This window comes from Mobula hypostoma, chromosome 1, assembly GCF_963921235.1.
Source record: "Mobula hypostoma chromosome 1, sMobHyp1.1, whole genome shotgun sequence".
NCBI classification, from domain to species: Eukaryota; Metazoa; Chordata; class Chondrichthyes; order Myliobatiformes; family Myliobatidae; genus Mobula; species Mobula hypostoma.
In genome coordinates, this window is record NC_086097.1 from 203,296,530 (window position 1) to 203,322,531 (window position 26,002).

At 41.7% G+C, this 26,002-nt stretch overlaps 1 protein-coding gene across 1 annotated transcript; it reads left to right on the forward strand.

The window, feature by feature from the left end:
• The first annotated feature begins 5,458 nt into the window (after positions 1-5,458).
• On the forward strand, positions 5,459-21,104 carry ube2v2 (ubiquitin-conjugating enzyme E2 variant 2). The gene is made up of 4 exons (XM_063063434.1): positions 5,459-5,648; positions 10,835-10,974; positions 12,389-12,514; positions 19,972-21,104. The coding sequence occupies exons 1-4, from the start codon at positions 5,474-5,476 to the stop codon at positions 20,116-20,118; spliced, it is 588 nt and encodes a 195-aa protein (XP_062919504.1). The 5' UTR covers positions 5,459-5,473; the 3' UTR covers positions 20,119-21,104.
• The last annotated feature ends 4,898 nt before the right edge of the window (positions 21,105-26,002 follow it).

Genomic DNA, 26,002 nt, shown 5'->3' on the forward strand with positions numbered 1-26,002 from the left:
TAAGCTTTTCTTTAATGTATTGTCTGTAAATCCTTGGTCCTTAGTTCAGTGTGGGCAGGATGGTAGTTCAGACAGTGGAATGCTCCTCCTGTGAGATGAGAGAATTCAAGGTACCTGACAGTGACAGTCTCCCTGATGATTACTCAGACCCACTTGGGAGGCTGAAAGCCTCAGAGCAGCCAGAAGTCATGGTGCACATTCGCACTAATGACATAGGTAGAAAGGTGGGGAAAAGATCCTGCACAGAGAGTATAGAGGGTTGGGAAAAAGGCTGAAGACCAGGAGTTCTCTGGATTACTCCTGGTGCCATATGCTATTCAGGGCAGGAATGGGATGATAGTACAGATGAATGAATGGTGTAGGGGCAGGGTTTCACGTATCTGGATAATTGGAACCTTTTCTGGGGCAGAGATGACCTGTACAAGAAGGATGGGTTGCACCTGAACTGGAGGGGAACCAATATCCTAACCGGGAAGTTTGTGAGTGTTACTTGGGAGGGTAACCCCCAGAGCGGAAGGGGTTAGAACTGAGGAGAGATTGAGTTGCCTGGGACTGTACTCACTGGAATTCAGAAGAATGAAAGGAGATCTTATAGAAAAATACAACATTATGAAAGGGATAGATGAAATAGAGGCAGGAATGGCATTTTCAATCATAAGTGAGACTAGAACTTGGGGACATAGCCATAAGATTTAGGGGAGTAGATTTAGGATGGAGATGAGGAGGAACTGCTTTTCCCAGAAAGTAGTGAATCTGTGGAATTCTCTGCCCAATGAAGCAGTGGAGGCTACCTCGGTAAATATATTTAAGGCAAGGTTGGTTAGATTTTTGCACAGTAGGGGAATTAAGGGTTATTGGGAAAAGTCAGGTAGGTGGAAATGAGTCCACGGCCAGATCAGCCATGATCTTATTGAATGGTGGAGCAGGCTGGACAGGCCAGATGGTCTACTCCTGCTCCTATTTCTTATGTTTTAAACTAGTTTGGCAGGGGTATTGGGAATCTCCAGACCACCAGGTTAGAAAGTGGAGGGATAGTGAGGAACATAGATATCAGAGCCAGTTAAAAACAGGTAGGAGCAAAGTAATGGATACATGGGACAGAGAGTATGAAGTGTGTGTATTTTAATCCTATGAGTATTATGGGTAAAAGTGATGAACTTGGGAGCATGAATCAGTATGTGGAATTATGATGTGGCCAGTACAAATACCTGCTTGAGAGAGGGAAAGGAATAGGTGTTTAATGTCTCAGGATTTCCACGTTTTAGAAAAGATAAGGGGGAGGTTGCCTTACTGATCAGGGACAATATCACAGCTGCATTCGGGATGTATTGGAGGGCTTGTCCTCTTAAATCTATATGGATAGAACTCAAAGATAGGATCACTCTGGGATTGTACTACAGAACCCCCCAATAGCAACAGACATTCCGGCAGATTAAGGAAAAGTGTAGAAACTATAGGGTTGTGGCCATGGAGGGCTTTAACTTCCCTAGTCTAAACTGCGACTTCTGAGTCCAAGAGGTTTAGATGGACACATCCTGGAGAGTTTCTATATTCAGTGTGTTAATGGCTCAACAAGAGGGGCTGTACTGGATCTGGTGTCATGTAATGAGCCTGGCCAGGTATCTCACCTTTCAGTTTTAAGGTAGCTATGTAGATACTGGGTAAGTATGAACCTCACAGGAGAGTATTAACTTGGAACAGAGAATGTTACAACAGCATTAAGCAGGAACTAGGTAGAGTCCACATCTGACATGGAATGTATTTAAAAATCAACTGCACAGAGTAGAGGACGGCGAGGTAAGAGACCTTGGATGTCAAGGGAGGTGATGAATTTAGGCAAGAAAAAGGAAAAGTATGTAAAACTTAGGAAGTTAAAATCAAACAGAGCCCTGGAGGATTATAAACAAACTAAAAAAGAACTTGAAGGGAACTGGGGGGGGGGGGGTGCGAATCATCTGCTTGGATAGGAAAGGTGTGGGCAAGGACTTTAATGAGTACTTTACAACAGTACTTACCAAGATGAAAGACATGGAGGATAAACAGATCAGTTCTGTGGGTATTAAACTGCTAAGGCATTTTGAAGTAAAGGCAGGGATGGTGTTGGGTCTGGTTAAAGAACGTTAAAAGTGATAAATCCCCAAGAGCCTGAAAGGATGTTTCCCAGGTTATTGAGAGAGCAAATGAGATTACTGGGGAGTTGGCCATTATCTTTGTGTCCTCTGTAGTCACAGGCAAGGTCCCAGAGGACTGGCGAGAAGCTAATGTTCCATTGTTCATGAAAGGAATTAGGGATGATCCTAGAAACTATCGACTGGTGACACTCACATCAGTGGTAGGGAAGTTACTGGAGAGGATTCTTAGTGATAGGGTTTATGAGCACTTGTCAAACCGTGGCCTAATTAGGGAAAGCTAGCATGGCTTTGTGCAGGACAAGTCGTGTCTTACTAACTTAATTAGTTTTTGATGAGATGACGAGGGTGATTGATGGTAGAGCTGTCAATATTGTCTACATAGATTTTACTAAGGCATTTGACAAAGTCTTTCATGGGGGCCTCATCCAGAAGGTTAAGATGCATGGGATCCATGGTGAATTGGCTGTTCAGATTGAGAACTGCCTTGCCCATAGAAGCCAGAGAGTAGTGGTCAGAGGGAATTGTCATCACTGGAGGTCTGTGATTAGTATCTGTACTGGGCCCTCTGCTGGTTGTGATGTATATAAATAAGCCGGATGAAAAATTACATGGGTGGGTTAATAAATTTGCAGATGATACGAAGATTGATTGTGTAGTGGAGAGCATAATTGGCAAAGCATACAGCAGAATAATGATTTGGAACTGATACAGATTTTCAGGACTAGTAGTATTGCTAGTGTTCTAATTTGTTGTGTATTTCATTTAAATACGTAATTCCTTAGTTAAATTGTAGTTTATCTTTTTTTTATATCTATTTAACTATTTCCATGAAACTGGCTAATTGGGGCAGCCGCTTAATTAGGCCAAAATGTACTGCTCCCAATGTGTCCCAATTAACTGGAACCCACTGTATTTTTATTTTGGCAATTATTGTTTGACCAGCTGAGCATTTTCAACTTCTTGTATTTCAGCATGTGTAGCAATGAGTGGATAACCTGAAATTTGGAGGCCTAATAAACTTCGAATGTGACAGTAATTGGCCTCAAGAACATAGTTAACAGACTTGTGAATTAGAAACTAGTAAAATGGTATGTGATAGCAAGAATGCAAAGGAGGGCACAATTCCAAAAGAGCAATTTGCGATACAGATGTTTTGTTGAAAGCAATGGACCATGTTGTAAAAGTGGTTAAAATAGAATATGGGAACCTGGGCTTTATAAGAAAGAACCCGAGTGCAAGAACAAGGAAGCAATAAAGAAACTCCATAACACAGGTACCTAACAGAGATATTGTGTCCTGTTCTTGATGCTACATGTTTAGGGAAGATTAAAGAAAGAATGCAGAAGAGATTTACTAAAATTATTTTAAGGCTAAGAGAAACTTTGGTATTGTGGATTGATTTTTTTAAAAAGTTGAGGTTTTCTTTGCAAATAAATGCTGAAAGCTGTCTAAAATCAAGAATAATATTCACGGAATGAATGGAGATAGTTTTTTTCCCCATTACGGGGATAAATAGAGGGGAGACAAGGGGGAAAAAGTGATTGGGAAATGAACCAAAAGTTAGCACAGTGAGAGGCAGGAGTGGAAATCACTGAAAGAAGTAATGGAAGCAGGTCCGACTCTGCCCACTCGGTGGCACTGGCGCCAATCATCATGAAGTTCTTTGAACGGCTGGTAATGGCACATATCAAAAACTCCATTCCTGCCGCACTGGACTCTTCAATATGCTCACCGGCAGAACCGCTTTAAGAAAAATGCCATAGCATTTGTCATGCTGCTAGCCCCTGACACACCTAGAAAACAAGGACATTTATGCCAGAATGCTGTTTCTGGATTTCAGTTTGGCACTCAACACTATTGTTCCACAGACCTTGGTGAACAAACTCCTGTCTAAAGTACACCACTGTGTAAAAAGGGTGTTGGACTTCCTAACCACCAGACCCTCCCCATCATCCTCAATATGGATGCCTGCGCCCCCCCCCGAGCTGTGTGTTGAGCCTTTTGCTATACACTGTACTCATACATGACAGCACAACCAAATACCTGAGTAATCATATTGTGAAGTTCGATGATAACATGACAGTGGTGGGGCTCATCATCAACAACAATGAAATGGCCTGCAGAGATGAGTTGGAGAGCTCAAGGTCTGCTGCCAGGCAAATAACTTCTTCCTCAATATTAACAGGACAAGGAAATGGTTATCAACTTCAGGAGAACTTGTACCACTCACACCCCTCTTTACACCAGTGGCTCGGCAGTGGAAACTGCGAGCTGTTTCAATCTTCTGGGATTGTACATCTCACACAACTTCTCATGGTCCCAGAACATGTCCTGCACAATCAGGAGAGCTCACCAAAGGTTCTGCACATCCATACTCGCGTCCTTCTTCAGATGCACATTAGAGAGCATCGTAACATGCTGCATCACTGCTTGGTACAGAAACTGCACTGCAGTGGACAGGAAGGCTCTGCAATGGGTAGTCAAAACTGGCCAAAGCATCACTGGGATCAGCCTACCTGCCATCAAGGACATGTATACAGAAAGGTAGTGGAAAAGAACCAGTCCCACCCACCCTGTTCATTGTCTGCCCCATATTTCATCAGGGAAGAGGCTACGTAGCGTTCACGCCAGGATCATCAGACTCAAAAAAGTTACTTTCCCCAAACAGTAAGGCTGATCAACACCTCCACTCACTAACCCACTCCACATCAGCTTTACTTTTTCATTTCCTGTCAGTCACCTTATGTACAGACCCTCCTGTGCTTAGCATCATTTTATGGACATACAATAAATCTATCTATATAAGCTATTTTATGTATTTATATTTATTGTGTTCTTTACCTTATTGCGTTTGTTTATGCTGCATCAGATCGGAAGTTACAATTATTTCGTTTTCCTCTACACCTGTGTACTAGAAATGTCATTAAACAACAGCATCTTGAATCTCGCGTTCACAAGGGAGTTAGATGAATAATGGGATTTGTCGTGTTCCGGGGAGAGATTGTATTACTTTTATAAAGAGCTAGTACGGACTTAACAGAATCGAGTCCTTCGTGCTGCAGCTTTTCTGTTACTAATTTCGCAATATCAAGAGCGTCTTTATTTTAATTCATTCCTTGGGTGCGTGAATGGCTGGTCAGGCCTTTATTATCGCTCGTGTCCCGTTGCTATAAGACAACGTGAGCCGCTGCTGGTCCAATTCGATAAGGAAGTGCGTGCAGTTGGTGTATTTCAGTGGGCAGATCATGACTGACACCGGAGTACAGAATGGAAACTTGGCGAGCTTTCAACAACCGCAGCGGCGCAGGTGCTGAGCGGGGAGACTGGGAAGCCGGCCGCGCATGTGCACAACCGGCAGCCGGGCGGCGAACGTCGTGCGTCCAGGCTCCCGGCCCAGTGCGCAAGCGGGCGTCCCTCTGGTAACACGCACTGTCTGGAGTGTGCGCGCTGGTCACGTGAGGGCGGCGGTGGCGCCGGGTTCTTCGCGGGCTGCGATAAAGATGTCAGGCTGTCAAGGTGCGAGGGTAACGCGGGGTTTGGGGCAAGTGTTGAAGCGGCGCCGCGATGTTCAGCCAGGCTTTGCTTGTGAGTGGTTCGGCTTCCCCTCGCTTGCTGTCCTGTCAGGCCCGCCCGGCCTGGGGCGGGGAAGAGTTGTCAGACAGCCGAGCCGCGGCTGTGGCCAACAGTTCTGGCACCGGCTGCAGACAGGTGGAGAGTGGGGCTGCTGGTGATACGATGTCGGGTGGAAGTTTACAGGCCGTGACCCTGTTTGCTGATATTCATCGGTGAAAATGTGCAGGCCAATGTTAGGGGCCGGGTTCCCTCTTGCAGGTGTATGCATTTAATACACCAGTCCTTATCTATAATGTGTTTAGTTTATCACCTCAGTGGGCGACATTGTTTCCCTGCCTGCCTTTAAGCAATAACGAAATTTTTTTTTCGTTCTGTTGTTTTGCGTGTTGTAATGTTCTTTAGTATTGATCACGTTTACTGCAAAATATTGAAGTTAAATATTTGGGCTGTGATATATGTAATATTTTTCAAGTATATCTGTGTAAATGCGGAAGTAACTATTATATTTAGTAACACAAGCGTATTTTGCGATACTTTAAGTTGTTCACAGAAATCGCGAGTTTCTTAAAAGGATGTGTGTCGCGTATAATTCAATCGTAAACTACCTAATATGTGGATCGTGCAGGTACTGTATTTGCAGCGTTACCGGGTTCATGTAGAACATGCAGAACACAGGTATTCACAGAATAATGAAATTCAGTTGATTTATGTATGCATTCTAATAGACATCCTTTTATATAGTTTTATTTGCAGTAATGAGAGTAGTTATAGTTAGTAATGCCTGTTCAATGTAGCATCTATCTGATTTAGTTTACCTCTGCTCTGTTTCAGTGAAATATTTCAAACATAGAACATAGATTTTCGTGACATCATGTTGTGCCGACCTTTTAACCTACTCCAAGATTAATTTAACCCATCCCCCCACATGGCCCATCAATTTTCTGATGATCTGGATGCCTATCTAAAAGTCTCTTAAATGTCTCTAACAAAAATGCCAGCAGTACATTAGGTGCACTTTACCACTCTATGTAAAAATAAAACTATTTCTGATATCAGTCTCCCCTATTCTTAGCTTCAACCACCTTAAAGTTATGTCCTTTCATATTACCACTGCTGTCCTGGGGAAAAGGCTCTAACAATCCAATTTGTCTTGTATGCCTCTATCACGTCACCTCCCATCCTGCACTCCTAAGAGAAAAGCCCTAGTTCGCTTATCATATCCTCATAAGAGATCCTCTCTAATCCAGGCAGCATCGTGGTCTCCTCTGCTCCGCTAAAGCTTCCACATCCTTCCTATAATGAGGCAACTATAACAGAACACAATATTCCAAGTGTAGTCTACCCAGGGTTTTATAGAGATCTTCCTTCCCTTTCTCCTATGGTCCACTCTCCTCTCCTATCAGATTCTTTCCTTTCCAGCCCTTTATCTTTCGTACTCACCTGGCATCGCTTATCCTTTCTATTCTGTTATCTTCGCCCTTCCTTTCCAAACCTGAAGATGCTGCCTGGCCTGCAACGTTACGTTACTATTTACCTGGGCTGCGCACTTCACAAGGATTTTGAACTATATTTTATTAACTTAATTGTTTTATATGCTGTGTGTGATATGTATTATGGGTACACTGTGGTCCAGAGGAATGTTGTTTTGTTTGGTTGTATATATGTACAGTCAGATGGTAATAAACTTGAACATTACCTCATAGCTCTTGAACTCAGTCCCCTGACTAACGGAGGCGAAATCACGTTCTTACCAATCCTGTCAATTTATGTGGAGGAACTTTGCAGGATTAATGACGTGAATCTCATGATTCCTCCACACTGCTAAGAAGCCTGTCAATAACCCTGCATTTTGCCTTCAAGTTTGACCTTCTAAAGTGAATCACTTAACACTTTGCTGTGTTGAACTCCATCCACCACTTCTCAACCCAGCTCTGCATCCTATCAATGTCCCATTGTAACCTACGACAACCTATACTATCCACAACGCCACTAACCTTTGTATCATCTGCAAACTTTCTAACCCACTCTTCACTTCTTCATCCAAGTCATTTATAAAGATCACAAAGAATAGGGGTCCTAGAACAGATCCCTGAAGAACACCTCTGGTCGCTGACCTCCAGGCAGAATAGGCTCCAACTGCAACCACTCTCTGCCTTCTCCAGACAAACCAATCCCCAATTCTGAATCCACACAGTCAAGTTTGGCTGGATCCCATGCCTATTGACATTCTGAATGAGTCTATCATGGGGAACCTGGTTGAGTACCTTACTAAAATCCATATACTCCACAGCCACAGCCTGAGTTGTTTTCTTACTTTATTGAAGGAGTTAATCATGCCTGTGAGGCATGACCTCCTCTCAAAGCCGTGCTGACTATCCATAATTAGATAATGCCTTTCCAAGTGCTCTTGAATCCTGTTTCTTAAGAAATCTTCTTCAATAGTTTACCCACGACTGATGTTAAACTCACTGGTCTATAATCGCCAGGATTATCCTTATTACCTTTCTTGAACAAAGGAATAGTAGTTTTTCCCCCCTGCAATCTTCTGGTACTACTGTGGCCTGTGAGGACACAAAGATCATTGCCAAAGGTGCAGCAATCTCGTCCCCTCAATTTTCAGAACCTCAGTGTGTTGCAGCATATTACCCTGTTTTGTGCTAACCTCACATTTGTCAAAGTCCTCTCATTGGTGAACACTGAAGCATTAAGGACCTCCTCTGACTCCAGGCACATTTTTCCTTTTGTCCTTGAACATCTGTTCCCATTGTGCACTCCCACGTTCCTACCTGATAGCATTATGTCATCTGCTTCTATCCCTGTCCAAAGCTAAAGGTCAGGGAGTTGTGGTCGCCGTCTGAAATGCTCACGAAGAGATCTACCACCTGATCAGGTTCCTTACTTAGTACTATATGCAATGTAGCCTCTCTTCTCGTTGGCAGTCTACATAAAATTCTGTCTTATCCAACTTTTTTACACTAAGAAAGTATTAAGGAACTGCACTTTTTAAATTCTGCCTTCCAATCTGTTCCTTGCTGTTGCTGTTGGGGGTCCTATAGAATTCTGGCAATAGAGTTATTGCTCCCTATGGTATATGATTGCTCTCTATAGTTTCCTATATTTACCTGGTGAGAGGTAGGAAAGTTAACAAGAACTTAGTCTTGTATTTCTAGAGAGAATAGAAAAAATGGGCAAGTTAATGAAATTGTCATGACCTTTGTTTGGACACCACTTTAGGTATTGTGCATAGTTTTGGCTAGCAAATTGGAGAGAGAAGTAGAAACAACTACTGTGTGGCTTTTTTGACTTGAAGGTTTTCCTTCTATCAAGAAAGAGGAATTATGGAGAAACTGGCTAAAATATGACAGTTTCCAATGTGTTACCATTGCTCATCCACTGTATGGTGACTTAAGTTGTGATTCTATCCAAAGGGTCCAAATCCAATCCCAGTACAGAGTGGAGTTGAACATCACTATACTGACCTTCTCAATCCACCTTACTGCAGTATACAACTTGCCTCGAACCAATTTCAATTTGACATGGATTTGATCTATAGGACAGCTTATACATAGAGAAATGCCAAGGTTGTATGCTCAAGCCTCACCTAAAACATTCATGGTTTTGGTGGCAGTTTCGGGTGCCATTGAGTGACTCTCAAACTGAATATTTATTTCAGATGTTTTATTTCTTTTAAGATGGCATAGTCATGCAACAAATAGATTTAGTACCTCACTGTACCGTGAATTTAATCCTGTCTGTGTTATTTCTGCAAAGGTTTCCTCTGATTGTTCCTACATCCCAGAGGTAATGTGGGTTGGTCAGTTCATTGGTAACTGCAAGATGTCCCTCGAATGTAGATGAGTGGTAAAATCTGGGGAAAGATGATAAGTATATGGGGATAATAAAATTAGTGTAAAGAGATGTTGGTTGGGTATGGGCTGGGTGAACTGAGGGGCCTGTTTCCATGCTATATAGCTCTGTGACTAATATATAATCAAACTCTTTTTCTGTTGCCTTCATAATAGCAGAAACAGATCCCCTGATCCCTCAAGCCTGCAAAATCTCATGTTTGATTTGCCAAGTCCTCAGCTCTTCTACGGCAGTTCGCTAAAGCTCTCAATTTCCCTGATATTTATATTAAAATCTCTTAGTAATCTAGTCTTCACAGCCATACAGAATAGAGAGTAACTGGAGATTCACCACCTTGAGAAGAAATTCCTGCAAGCCTCAATTTTAAGTGGCCATCTTGTTGTAATTGTCCTTTTGCTGGAGACTGTCCCATTAATGGAAACATCTCAACATTTATCTTGTCATGCTCATTTATACACATTTTTAAGTCAGGCTAATTTCATTTGCCTGCATCAAGTCTGTATCCTTGTGCTTTCTAAATGCCTCTTTAATATAGTAAAGTCAGAAACCTCCAGGTACAGATGGATCTTTTTTCATCTACCACGAAGATGGCCTTTACAACTCCTTCCTCTCATCTTAAATCTATGCCCTATTGCTTTTGATGTCCTACCATAGGGTAGGTAGGCAGCATCTTTTTCCTATATCTCTTTTACAATTTTATATACTTCTATAAGGTCACCCCTCAACAAACTCAGCCTATCCAATCTCTCCCCATAATTGAAGTCCTCCAGTCTGGGCAACATCCTACCAAATGACTTCTGTACACCCTCCATTGCAACCATATCTTTCTAGTGTGATGACTAGAACTGAACACAGTTCTCCACGTGCAACCCATGTAGAGTTTTATGAAGATGTAACATGATAACTCAAGTTTTGTATTCTATTCTGTATGCTACCTTCCTTCAGATGTCTTCCTACGTTGCTACTTTCAGGAACTATGGATTGAATCCCATGATTTCTGTTCATCAACAATTCTCAGCACACTACTATTTACAGAAGGTGGCCAACCCCTGTTTGACTAAATATTTATCACTTAGATTGCATTGCTCAACTTTCCAGCTGATCAATATCCTTTTATAGCCTTGGGCAACTTTCCTTGCAAAGCACACCACCAACAGCTTTTGTTTCACCTGCAAAAATAAGTGCTTTTGACATTACCTTTTTTCATGCAATATCAGAAATCTTGGAATTGGTTTAACAACTAACTGTTTTATGTTGGGCAGTTCCTCGTAATTTTTGTTTGCTGGAAGAGCTTGAAGAAGGCCAGAAAGGAGTAGGTGATGGTACAGTGAGCTGGGGCCTTGAAGATGATGAAGATATGACACTCACACGATGGACAGGAATGATTATTGGACCACCCAGGGTCAGTAAATAACTAACATAAAAATACCATTTTTGTTTTCCGAATGCTAAATCTTGGAGATACTTTTCCCTGGTTTCCCAGAGGGGTTGATGCAACAGGACTAAAGGGACACATTGAAAGTACATGAGAAGTCCCGAATATGCTTGTGTTCAGTTGTTAGATTGCACTTACCTTGAAATACTCCAAAAGGTTGTATGTTTTGAGAGCTTGTATACTCATCTTTGTACTTCAGTTGTTATAGCATGTTTTGTCCTTTGATTCTAATCCCACAGCTTTTATTAATGTCAGTCTTAGTGGTTAAAGGTTATATACACTAAATTGTTCTGAAAGTACAGTTCAGTGGCACTTTCTCAAACTGCTCCCTCAACTCCAGAGACCCATGTTGAGTCCAGATATCAGGTGTTGTCTGTATGTTTCACATATCTCTCTCTGAGACAGTATAGGTTTTTTTTTCTCCCGTGCTCCCTTATCCTGTTATATTTCAATCACGTATGCACATGTACATTGACTGGTGGTCTTTGTAAATTTCCCCTAGCTACTGCCTAAATGCTTATACATTTGTGGAAAGTTAGTGGGAGTGGGCCAGTAATAGATTAGTGTGATTAGATGAAAAATGGTCATTGCAGACCAAATGGGCTGCAGGGATTCTTTTGTCCTGTATGACTTCATGTTTATGTACAGTATATACAAGTATACTGTATTTGGTGATAGATCTTAATCCATCTTCAAGCTCTGAGTACCCACTGAACATTAGTAAGTGTGCTTTGAGTTCTTCCAGTCTGTCAATCCATTAGTTATGTCCATGGAACCTTTACAAAGTATGCAATCCAGAAAAGACAGTCTGGGCAAATAGTGGGCTACAACTGGTGCCACAGAGTAATCTACGAGTTGCGTGTAGTGCAATTCCCATGTGACACACTTGGGTATCTTACTGGCACACTAAGCAGTATAGTTTTAATTTGATAACCGCTCGGTGCAACTGTTTTAGCTGAGGAAAGAAATCTTCTCCGATTACAGTTGACCACACATCAGCAGACTTGTACCTGTTGAGCTTATTTAATACTTTTTGCATATTGACTGTCTTTTGAGCTTGCAGATTGGCAACAAATGGTTTTACAACTTCTATAATGCTGACCAGCCTATTGCAGGCAAATATTGCTAAGGTGGTCTTTTGGATGAGAAGCAGTGATTTAATGGGTGACTGAATTACAGGGTCAAGGAAAGATTGGCTCTTGTGCTTCTTCTCCTTTGAGAAGTTAATGTAGAATGGCAAAGTTTGAAAGTTGTTTCCAAACAAATTAAAAATTAATGCCAATTAATTAATACTAGATTGGAGGTGATTGCTGAGATAATTCAAAAATCAACACTTGGTAAAATGCTTTGGCATTTTAAAATTTCTAATGTTTTTTTTCAGACTTGCTTTGAAAACAGAATATACAGCCTGAAAATAGAGTGCGGAAGTAAATATCCAGAGGTAGCTCCAACAGTTAGATTTGTAACAAAAATAAATATGAATGGAATCAATAATTCCAATGGAATGGTAAGTGATCTGATATCTTATCTTTGTTTAATGGAATGTTGGAAGTGTAAGATCTTTACAATTTGGCCTGCAATACTCAGCCATCAGACACCATCTGGAAGATTTCTTTACTTCCTCCTCAACTGTCTTGTTTAATGTTGGCACATTATTGTTGTCTAAAAACAACGATGGGCGGTCAACATATGTGTTTTTGCCCATAATAATTTGAAGCTCAGCTGTTAAGGATGTATGTCTAGTAAAGGTTAGCGTGACTTGGTACAATTTTCTCCTTTAACTACGTTTGTAGACAACCCGGTGACCCGTTGGGGCACCCTTTTAGAGAAAGGTGGTGCAGTCAGATGTGATGTGCTTTGGAAATTAAAGAAGAAAATCTCAGTTTATTAAAGAAGAAAGATGCATAGCAAGACAAACGTATCTGCTCCTCGTTTAACGAAGGATACTTTTGATGACAACATTTCTGGTTGATCTGCTACCCTTCAAGAATACTCTAATGTTTTCATTTCTTTGTCCCCGGCTTAAAACCACATACAGCTGACCATGCTGGAATACTGGTTTCTCCAAATAAATCAACACATTCTCTGTGGTTTGGCCTTGCGCCTTATGTATAGTTATAGCAAAGCATGACTGTATCATGCTTTGCTGAAGAGGGACACCTTCCCCTTATGATAAATTGGGAGTAATTCTTCGGTTCATGACAATGTCATTTTTGAACATACCAATGTTTATCTTTGCTATGATGAGATTGTCATGAAGTTCTTCCACCATCATTCGCGTTCCATTGTAAAGCCTTGGTGGATCCAAGTTCCTCATTGAAATGATGGGAGATCCCCTCTTCAATTCCAGTTTACGTGGTGGCAATCCAGAGAGTTCGACTGAATCAAGGAATTACGTTGGAAAATGAGTGGCGTTAGCTCCTTCATTTACAGCATTGAAGTATTCTTTCATGATTCCAGGGAAGCGCCTAATGCATGTGAAGTTTATTTTTCGCATCATTTCATTGAGAGGAACTGAGATAGAATTCCTCGAGAACAGTTCTGCAGGATTGTCGAGTGTTGGGTAGATGAAATCAATGCATTCTTCCATAGTTTTTGCTGGCAGAATCATATCTTCAGGTAATTCAATTTCATCATTTTAATTTTTCTCAATCTTGTCTTCTCCAACATCCAATAAGAACTCAGAATATCGTCCTCCTTCCTCACTCAATGGCATGTTTTCTTCAATTGAAACTTGATGAAGCTTCTCCATAAGTAGGATTTTTTTATGCATGAATTCTCTACATCAGCATCATTTCTGCATTTCACAGCTGCTAGAAGCTGACGGAAATCGCCACAGCAAGTGGTTAAAATACACCTGAAGGCCTCATTCTTGCCATGTACATCATGAAGAGTCCGGTCCACGGCTTCAAAGCTCTCCCTCCTAATCATGGGGCACTCATCCTAGACAATAAGCCTCGCATTTTGGAGCAAATTTGCAGTATTGGTGTTTTTATCGATGTTACAAAGTCTTCATTGATTTTCGAGTGGTATTTTGAATCTTGAATGCGCTGTCCTACCACCAGGCATCAAATGTTGCTTCAATGCCTGATGATGCTACAGCAACTCGTTTGCAATAGGTTCATCGTTGCTGGATGTGGCTGGCACTCTCCTAAATGGAAGTGATAGCCTGCCCTTTTGCTGTGGTTGGTGTCGCTCTGTAAGCATCGTGAGGCGCTTCTGAGGCTGGCCTTGCGCATGCGTCGCGGTGTCGCATTGCGGTTTCCATTAAGCTGGAATTGCCTTGGGTTGTGGAAAGCAGGCCTGTAGATTGACGAGTGAGCAATTTTATATGAATATATAACCCTAAACCCTAGCGCATTTTAAGTTTATTTAGTCAAAAAAGTGCCGCTGTAATGCACTGTTTGGACTAATTGGAGGTCACAAACATTCAAACAGAGCATGAGAATTTTAGTAGTATATAGATATGTGAAAATTCTATAGATTAGTTTCCTGAGATTGCTGAATTACTCAGCTAACTGTGCTTTGAGTAGGAGTTTCTGATTGTAAATTCCACAAAAATGTTTTGAGTCAGTTAAGCCAGCTGTAGAGTTTCAAGGAGATCTATAGTATTCGTATAAAACCTTTAAAATATTAATTTTAAAAATGTAAATTGTGTAATGCGGAAGCAAATCTACAGATTTGGTAAGTGAAACAAGACACACTGATTGCGAGTAAGCATGTTAGCTATTTATTTTCAAATAAACAGTGAAACACTCAACCAAGCATCAAAGTCAAACAAGTACTTATCTAAGCCCCCAAAATTACAAAACTGCAACACTAAACATTCAATAACACTTCAAACTCAAACAAGTATTTTGTGAAGTCCCGTCAAGTTACACAACTACGGCACTAAACATTCAGCAAATGGGTACTTACATTGCAGCACACTTTCCTAATGGTCCTTAAGCCCTGGTTGTGACCCAGTCTGAAGGGAAAAGAGAGTGAGTCTGTCGCACGCACTATTCTTGTACCCCTGGGGTGAACAGAGCCGGAAACCGATGCCATGGCGCAAAAGAAGGGAACTGCTATATCATTCGAACAGGCCAATCAATGACCAGCACAAAATAATCAGCTTTCATCCTCTTGGAAGACATGGCACCTTGACACACGGCCCTCAGGCTAGTATAATCCCCGCGAATGCCCCACTAAACTACATATAAAACGCAAAGCTACAATACTAAGTGTAGCCCCCCGGTAAGCCTCAGGCTTGCTCAGCTCCCTTCCGTCTCTAGGGGGAGCAGCCTTCGGCCCCACCAAACTGGGTAATCAAGTTTGTGTGGATGCTGTGTGATGTACCCCACCCCGCCAAATAACAGACAATACACCATATGCGATTAAATGATTACACTTTATAGATCTTAATGGAACTATGTAGTTAATAGAGATAAAAAATATAAATGGAAAATAAAAGGCGCCAAACTTATTAAAGTTCAACCACTTCGTGAACACAGTTGGAGCTCAATTAATGGAGCCTTCTTTCCACCATTCGATCCCCTCCGACCCCCTCGACCTGCCCCTGGGTCCAACCATGGTGGTCGACCAGATACTCCACACGAGTCTGTCTTCATCTCTTCTCCTCGCCGAAAACCCTGGGCCTCGGACTCCAGCTCGAGGTCTGTCCCGCCGCCCAGGGTCACAGCATCGCGTCTCCTCTCTCTCTCTCCTCTCCCCATCGCACCTTCTGCCCCAAAGCCCCTAAAACACAATAGCTTACAGACACACAAGAAAGAATAACATCTATCCCAATTGGTTCGTTCTCTCTCTTATCAGTAATATAACCCAAACAAGCAGAGAGAGAGAGAACTCCTTACATCGCAGTTATTATTACAGAAAAGCCATTTTAATTATAACATAACAAAGAAGCTATTTTGTTAGCCTTCGCAGTAACATAAAAGAAGAAACCCCTTATATAAGTACTATAAGCCAAATAGTCACCACACTGTACTACAGCAGTACCCCAACCTGCTAGCACCCCCAAAAGTTCAGAGAGTAATTACTATGGAACTGGTTCCCCACTTTCTTAATTGTTGTTGTTCCCCTCCTTGCCCTGAGGCGCATCGGGTGGCAACCTTGCCATTTCTTTAGCATTTGTCTGTTTTTTACAAGGCCGAGTTACTAGCTCAACGGCCAACTGAGCACAGATGGAAAATGTGCAAGGAGCTGGCTAAATTCGAGCCCGGGGCCACTTGCCTCGAAACCCAGTGCAGACAGCACTACATCACTGGTTGGCCACTTTCTTAGTTTTATCTACCAGTTGTCGGATGTGATCAGCCAGGTGAGTGATGTTCTCCGATTCGTCCAGAATGTAGGTGTAGCCTTCTTGACCAATAACAGCACGTACCACGTTTCTGTGCAAGCAGGTAGTCTAAGGCTATGATTCTGGAAGGCAACCATTTGCATAGTCTTCATTTTGGCTGATACTGGGGGTCAGTGCATCTTCTATGTACTTGAGCACTATGGCCGTCTCGTTAGCTAGTGTCTCTGTCACAGAGGTCATACTTATTAGTTCCTGGTATAGTCTGGCTGTATCATACTGGGCAAAGGCCATTATCCAAACCTTTCTTCCTCTGTGATGATAGCCCTCTTCCTATACTGACCATCACAGGCAGGGTGCTCATCCAGGGGACTGAGGGACTGAGGTGATGTATGTATGGCCCCACATACTGTGGATAACACAAACCCTGTGGGGAGCCACGGGTGGGCCCAGCTGCATATCTAGCAAGTGCCATTCAGTGTCCAGGGAGTGCCCATCTTCACAGCACCATTTGACTTAGACACAGTCATCACAGAGTACCGGTCCTTCTCACACTTGCTGTCCTACTGACTGATGGGACCTGTGCCTATTATACCGCTTCCCCCGATGTTCCTTTCCCCTGTCAACTGAGAATCACTTTCAGAGTCTGGACCTTTGGATTAAACAAGTCCTACGTAGGTAAATACCAGCTCTTAAAGCACTCACTCCACATGGGGTAACTAAGGCTCCAAGTTTTTTTTTTAAGTCTGTTATCATACAACTGGCCAAAGTTGGCCAGAATGGACCAACCCCCTCCCTGTTTCCCCCAAAACAGAATACCAAAGTCAGTGGAGTTCTCACAGCAGATTTTTGTAGGGGTCATTTGTAGGTACTTTGGCATGGATGCGATGGTCATTATTGGGCAGGGAAACAACCTGTTTATAGAATCGGCTCACCCCATCTGGACCTCTCTGCATTGTCTGTGTTATACCATTTCCATTTAATGAGGACCACTGGGCACGGCCCTCATTGTGAATCACATTGTCAGTCTTCACCCACTGCATGATAAACAGATGCAATCACAGCATGACTGGTTCAGAGGCTGTCTGGTGTTTGTTGGCCAAGAGGGCCCAATAGCAGGCCACCATCTGCATCTCGAAGGGAGTGTATCAGGTTGCCGCCTCAGGGAATGTCATCCAAAACCCCAAGAGGTCATGATGTCCCACAGGCTCCACTCGACCACTCTATGGGTTGCTAAAATCTGTAGCTCAAAGTGTACCCCATTCTGTCTAGAGGCCAATGGGTGAACCTGTTCTATTGACTGCTTAGTAGTCTTAAAGGCTGCTTACTGTTCGGGATCTCATTGGAGAGTGGTCTTTTTACAGGAGGCTTGGTATAGGGGGCATAAAATGATCAGATGGGGCCAGGGGACAAATTCACCCAAGCTTGCTACGAGACCACGTCACTGGTCTGATCCGTACTGTCTCAAGTGCCTAGGGGGAGGGCAATCATTTCGTGGGAGAATCATAGGACTTTCCTCTGCTCTCTCTTCCCCATCTGCACCATCCAGCCAGCTATCCCCATCCTTCATTCACATGTTGGGATCATCTCTGTACAGTGTCAAGGCTCAGATCTTAACAGGATCCAGTTGCCAATTAGCCTGTTGGGCAGCCTCTAATTCCGCTACCTTTACTAGGTGATAAACTTTCTCAGTACTTGCTTCTTCTAGCTCTTTAGCCCAGGTCTGTGCCGACTGAGCAACTTCCCCCATGGTGGTACAGAGCTAGTGCAGCACTTCCACCTCGTTCTTGAGACTTATTGTCTGCTGCTTTCTCTGTGCCATCGTCTTATGCTGGTGCTTTACAATGGCTGCCATCAGCCAAAAAGTACCCCTTTGGTTCCCCTTTTCTGGAGACCTACCCTGTTTTACACAGGCATAATGTAGTGTCTGATTTTTTTTTTCTCTCCCTTTGGAAGTTCAACTTGTCTGACCAATCCACCAGTGTTCCAAGGCCTGCCAGTAGATTGGTAATACTGCCAGTAGATTGGTAATACTGCCAAATCTAATTCTACCCCAAGAATCGGCACTCCTCAAACAAGGGGTTCTCTCGCTTGCTCTTACCCATGAGCATCTTAAAGTCCTGCAGACTAAGCCAAATGTTAATGCAGAAGCAGATTCTTGGATTTGTTAAGTGAGTCAGGAGACACTGTGCATAAGCTCATTATTTATTTACTGTAAACCAGGCATCTAAGTCAAACAACTACCTATCTAAGCTTCCTAAGTTACAAAACTATGACACTAAATAATTCGATAACATTTCTGATTCAAATAAGTACTTAGTTTGGTTTCCCCATGTTACACAACTACAACACTAAGCATTCAACGAACAGGTACTTAGCTAAGTGTGTGTGCAGACCTTGCTTTCTGCAGCACACCTTCCCAAAGCTCCTTTAGCCCTGATCGTGACATAGTCTGAAGGGGAGCCCCTAGGGAAAAGAGAGCGAGTCTTTTGCACGTGTTGTTCTTGTACCTCTGGGATGCCTGGAACTGGAAACCAGTGCCATGGTGCAAAAGGAAGGAGCTGCTGCATCCTCTGAATGGGACAATCAGCAACAGGCAGAGGAAACAGCTTTCAACCTGCAGGTAGGTTAACCGTTCATGCTCCAAATGGTGTAATATTTTGAAACTTGAATGCAAAAAAGACTTGCAATTCAATTTTTTAAAAAAATCCCATGACATAAAATTGGTCCCACTTCATTTGCAATGACTGGGGTTCCTGAAATTAGCATATTTCATTGCTGGCAAACTGAAGCATTCATTACTGAAGCAAGATTTGACAGATAATGTAAGTGGAAAATCTGGGCAAAAGCATTTAATCAAGTTGTTTGGCTGATCTGAGATTAATCTTTTCACTCTGAACATGGAACAGTACATTACAGAAAGTGGCCCTTTGGCCCACTATTTCTGTACTAATTGTGATGCCAATTTAAACTAATCCCATCTGCCTGCACATGGTCTAAACCCTTCCACCCTGTTCAGTGCCTGCCTAGGTGTTGCTATCGTAGCTGGTTCCACCACTTCCACTGATAGTGTTTACTTGCTACCCTCTGTGTATTTTTGAAACATCTTTATTTCCTGCAGCTGAATAACTTTTCTTGTTACCTTGCCCTGCACGAATGTACATCCTTGCATGTAAACATGAACACGTGGATAAGACATGCCGGAGTGCATGGCGAGCCTATATAATTAAAAATTCTCTTCTCCAAACACCACTCCAACCACTCCCCATCACTAATAACTTAGCCAAGCTTTCATCATCGCTCCTAATTTCTTCATCTGATTTTTTTCCTCACCAAATTTGTTCAGGTTCCTGTGAAATGTCTTGCAATGCAACTGCTTCATCTAAAGTATAGTTTCATTTTACCTGTAATTAGCAATGGTTAATTTAAGAACCTCTAGCAAATTCTTAAGTCTGTTTATTGGTGTATTCTGCATAATTTTTTTTGTACCTGCATTCCCTGGCTATTTTACATAATCGAGATATGTGAATTCCCTGGAGAAATATTAAGGTTGAACTTGTTTTTTTTTCTATCTCTTGGTTATTGTGCCTTTAACGCTTGGCTTAGTTGGATGCTTAAAAATTGCCTGTGCATTTTATTTAACTTGTGTTTTTTTTTCTCTCTTGTAGGTGGATTCACGTAGTATACCAGTTCTATCAAAGTGGCAAAATTCCTATAGTATTAAGGCTGTACTTCAAGACCTGCGACGGATGATGACATGCAAAGAGAATGTGAAGATTTCACAGCCCCCTGAAGGGCAAACTTACAGCAATTAACTTTAGTTGATCCAAAATCACTCTCTAAACCTCACTTCTTGCTATAAATTTTCCACAATAATAAGCATTCACAAAAATAGGCCTAGGTATCTGTAAATTTTAATGTATACCCCCACCATGATGTTCTCAAGCAAGGATAAATTCAGAAGTGGACAGAGTAGCTTTATTACTCTAATCAAGTCAATGATACTGGTGAAACAAAAGCAACTTGATGGGGCAGAGGTAAAAATGATTGAAACCAAGTTATTTATTGCTTGATCATAGATGTTATGCAAGGTAATTGGTTAATAAAGGCAGTAGTTGGTGTATATAATAGCATGTCTGGAACTTCTCGATGAAAGAGAGCTGTATTACAATTTAGGTTGTGTATGTAATGCAAACAAGCTCAAGAATTGTTGAAAGTTTTTGCTCATTATTTTGCTGCTGTTTAATTGTAATGTCGATGTTGAGGATTGTTTTAATATTTGTATTTATGGAAATTACTTTCTGTAAGCAGCTCAGTGTATTAAGTATATTGCATTTGTTTACAGTATGATTCTGCCAATACATGCATTTGCAAGAAGAGTATCAGTGTATAGTTAGGACTTGCTAAGATTAAATTTAGTATTGAAGATGTGAATAAGATGCAGTGAGATTTTGTTTTCTTCTGTAAACTGGGTAATTGTTTGACCAAATGTTAGTTTCAGAACATTTTATGGGTGTAATTTTTGGGGGGTGGGAGAGAATAAGATTCATCAACATTTAAAAAAAAAAAAAAAAATTGTTCCCTAAGGGACAAATTATATGACTAAAATACTAGGCTGAGTTCTCTTTGAATCCTGTTGCAAAGGTAATACATTTTATGGACTAAAAGCTGCTAATGAACCTGTCAAAAGAAAATTGGATAATATTGTCTGAAGTATACTTTCTCGTGAGGCGTTCCATTGAAGTTTATGACAAAACTTAAAGTGGCTATTCATTTAATAAATAGTAAAAAAGTGTGCTGACCATCTTTACAGTCCTTAGTAACTTTTTTTTAAATGGTAATTTACTTAACTGGAAGAAAATGCTTTTTCTACTGTTCACTCCCTTGCTGCACTGGCCAGATCATCCCAGTGAAGTTGGCAGGGATTGAAACTATGACCTACGATTGTATAACATCATCTGAAGTATCTTAAGAATTGAATACTTACTGCCTGAATACCCACTGGGCTTAGAACTGGTATTAACTTGCAAAGTATTTCAAATTTCTTGTGAGGGATCTGCATTTGGGTCTTCAATTATTAACTGTTAATGATTGGATAAAGAATTACATGGGTAAATGTGCTGATGACATGAAGAAAGAGACATGGGAAGTAGAATGAGTTGAAGTGTAACATCATAAATAACTTCAGACCTAAAATCTTCAATGTGCCTTCCAAATGGTGAAAAGCTAGAAACTGGGATGCCAAAGAAATATGAGCTGTATATGCTTGGATGATTGTCTGTGTTCATGACATGAAATTTTAAAAAACACAGGTTATTTCCATTGGGTATCCTTGTCCTCCATGAACTGGAGGATTCCAGTTCTGAATTCAGGTCTGATTCTGAATTTTGAACTGGAATACAACAGTGCAAAGCGCTTGTCACACCATTGTTTCAGTTTCACAAAACTGATCTCAACTTATCTATGGAAAAATTAAATATCTCATATTTAAATTAAGTATCTCATATTTAAATTAAGTATCTCATATTTAAATTAAGTATCTCATGGCCACTTGGGCCTGTTGTGCTATTCAGTAAGATGGTAGATAATCTTTGAGATATGGATCATGTTAAAGCAATGTCATGAATATATTCAGTAAGGGAACATCCAGAGATCTAGAAGATAAACTGGGTAAGCATTCCAAAAACTTCAGCCATCACTTGAAAGTAATTTTCTGTATTTTGTTTGTAACTTCCCAGTCTCTTGAGACGCTGCTGCCCAAGTGAGTGCCTGTAATGTTCTGTATTTCCATGAGATTACTCCTCATTCTTCTGGATTCTAGAGAATATCATCTGATAAAACAATAGAGTACAAGAACAGGCCTACTGCATCTGCTCCAAACACAATGCTGAATTAAACTGAACCTCTTCTGCCTGGATGTGATCCATATCCCTCCATTGCTAGCATGTTCATACTTCTAAAGTGCCATTATTGCATACTTGTACTATAACCACTTGCAGTTAGTCAAAAAACTACACTTTACCCCATGCATTTCCTTTAAATATTAACCCTCTCTTACCTTAAATGCATATTCTTTTATACTTGACATTTCTACCCTGGGAAAAAGATTTGGACTACCATATTTCTCTCTCAGACTCTTATATATTTCTGTCAGGTCTCACTTCACCATCTGAAGCTCCCAAAAATAGAAGTTAAGTTTGTTCAAACTCTCCGTATAGCATACTGGAAAATCTCTTGTGCTTTTGAAAACTATCCATATTCATTCCTGTAATGGGGAAAATAGAACTGCACACATTACTCCAAGTATGACCTAACCAAAGATTTGTATAGCTACAAATGTCAGTCATAGAAAAGTACAGCACAGAAACGGGCTCATCAGCCCATCTAGTTCATGCCAAAACCATTTAAACTGCCTATTCCCATCAACCTGCATCAGGACCATAGCCCAACGTATCCCTACTATCCATGTACCTTTCCAAACTTCTAAACGTTGAAATGGAGTTCACATACTCCACTTGTGCTGGCAGCTCATTCCACGGTCTCACGACTCTAAGTGAAGAAGTTTCCCCTCATGTTCCTCTTAAACTTATCACCTTTCACCCTTAACCTATGGCCTCTGGTTGTAAAAACATAGAAAAACTACAGCACAATACAGGCCCTTCAGCCCACAATGCTGTGCTGAATATGTACTTTAGAAATTACCTAGGGTTACCCATGGCCCTCTATATTTCTAAGCTGCATGTACCTATACAGGAGTCTCTTAAAAGACCTTATCGTATCTGCCTCCACCACGATCGCCAGCAGCCCATTCCACGCACCCACCACTCTGCATTAAAAAAAACTTACCCCTGACATCTCATCTGTACCTACTTCCAAGCACCTTAAAACTGTGCCCTCTTATGATAGCCATTTAAGCCCTGGGAAAAAGCCTCTGACTATCCATATGATCAATGCCTCTCATCATCTTATACACCTCTATCAGGTCACCTCTCATCTTCTGTCGCTCCAAGGAGAAAAGGCCAAGTTCACTCAACATATCCTTATAAGGCATGCTCCCCAATCCAGGCAACATCCTTGTAAGTCTCCTCTGCACCTTTTCTATAGTTTCCACATCCTTCCTGTAGTGAAGTGACCAGAGCTGAGCACAGTACTCCAAGTGGGGTCTGACCAGGATCCTATATAGCTGTAACATTACCTCTCGGCTCTTAAACTCAATCCCATAGTTAATGAAGGCCAATGCACCATATGCCTTCTTAACCACAGAGTCAATCTGCGTAGCAGCTTTGAGTGTCCTATGGACTCGGACCCCAAAATCCCTCTGATCCTCCACACTGCCAAGAGCCTTACCACTAATACTATATTCTGCCATCATATTTGACCTACCAAAATGAACCACCTCACACTTAACTGGGTTGAACTCCATCTGTTAGTTCTCAGCCCAGTTTTGCATCCTATCGATGTCCCGCTGTAACTTCTGACAGCCCTCCACACTAACCACAACACCCCCAATCTTTGTCTCATCAGCTGATTTACTAACCCATCCCTCCACTTCCTCATCCAGGTCATTTATAAAAATCACGAAGAGAAGGGGTCCCAGAACAGATCCCTGGGGCACACCACTGGTCACGGACCTCCGTGCAGAATATGACCCGCTTACAATCACTCTTTGCCTTCTGTGGGCAAGCCAATTCTGGATTCACAAAGCAAGGTCCTCTTGGATCCCATGCCTCCTTACCTTATCAGTAAGCCTGGCATGGGGTACCTTATCAAATGCCTTGCTGAAATCCATATACACTACATCTACTGCTCTACCTTCATCAATGTGTTTAGTCAACCAGGCTCGTAAGGCACGATCTGCCTTTTGACAAAGCCATGCTGACTATTCCTAGTCAAATTATGCCTCTCCAAACGTTCATAAATCCTGCCTCTCAGGATCTTTTCCATCAACTTACCAACCACTGAAGTAAGACTCACTGGTCTATAATTTCCTGGGCTATCTCTACTCCCTTTCTTGAATAAGGGAACAACATCTGCAATCCGCCAATGCTCTGGAACCTCTCCTGTCCCCAATGATGATGCAAAGATCATCACTAGAGGTTCAGCAATCTCCTCCCTCGTCTCCCACAGTAGTCTGGGGGTATATCTCGTCCAGTCCCGGAGACTTATCCAACTTGAAGCTTTCCAAATGCTCCAGCACATCCTTTTTCTTAATGTCTGCATGCTCAAGCTTTTCAATCTGCTGTAAGTCATCCCTACAATCGCCAAGATCCTTTTCCATAACAAATACTGAAGCAAAGTATTCATTAAGTACCTCAGCTATCTCCTCCGGTTCCATACAAACTTTTCCACTGTCACACTTGATTAGTCATTTTCTTTCACGTCTTATCCTCTTGCTCTTCACATACTTGTAGAATGCCTTGGGGTTTTCTTTAATCCTGCTTGCCAAGGCCTTCTCATGGCCCCTTCTGGCTCTCCTAATTTCATTCTTAAACTCCTTCCTGCTAGCCTTATAATCTTCTAGATCTCTATCAATACCTAGTGATTTGAACCTTTTGTAAGCTTTTCTTCTTGACTAGATTTTCAACAGCCTTTGTACACCATGGTTCCTGTACCTTACCATCCTTTCCCAGTCTCATTGGAACGTACCTATGTAGAATGCCACGCAAATATCCCCTGAACATTTGCCACATTTATGCTGTACGTTTCCTTGAGAACAAATGTTCCCAATTTATGCTTCCAAGTTCCTGCCTGATAGCCTCATATTTCCCCTTACTCAATTAAACACATTCCTAACTTCCTATCCCTCTCCAATGCTATGGTAAAGGAGATAGAATTGTGATCACTCTCTCCAAAATACTCTCCCACTGAGAGACCCGACTCCTGACCAGGTTCATCTCCCAATACCAGATCAAATACAGCCTCTCCTTTTGCAGGCTTATCTATACATTGTGTCAGGAAACCTTCCTGAACACACCTAACAAACTCTACCCCATCTACACCCCTTGCTCTAGGGAGATGCCAATCAATATTTGGGAAATTGAAATCCCCTACCTAACCTCAGTGAAAAAAGCCTGCTTGCAATTACCTTATCTATACTCCTTATAAATTTGTATCTTGTGCCTCTATCAAATCTCCTTTCAGTCTTCTGTGGAAAGTTAAAACCTAACGTTTCTTGCAACAGTCTGCATTCTCTTTACAAATTTGTTCCTCTAAATCCCTAGGATTGTTGGCTGGTCTGTAATATAGCCCTATTAACATGGTCATATCTTTCTTATTCTCAGTTCCACCCATAAAGCCTCACCAGTCGAGTTCTCCAGGATGTCCTGACGGGGCACCTGCCATGGCATTTTCCCTGACCAGTAATGTTCCCCTTCTCCTTTAAACCCTCCCATTCACATCTAAAACAACAGAACCCTGGAATATTGAGCTGCCAGCCCTGCCCCTCCTGCAATTAAGTCTCACTAATGGCTATAATATCATAATTCCAAGTGTTGATCCATGCCCTGGGCTCATCAGCTTACACTTGTTTTCAATGCCTTGATCAGTGAAGGCAAGCATGCCATACAGCATCTTTACCACCCTTTCAATTTGTGTGGGCACTCTCAGGAAGAGATGGACTGGGTCTCAAAGATCATTATCAATTCCTCCTCATTGTGTAATGCTTATTTCAGTATTCTTTAATAAATACTAGAATCTGCT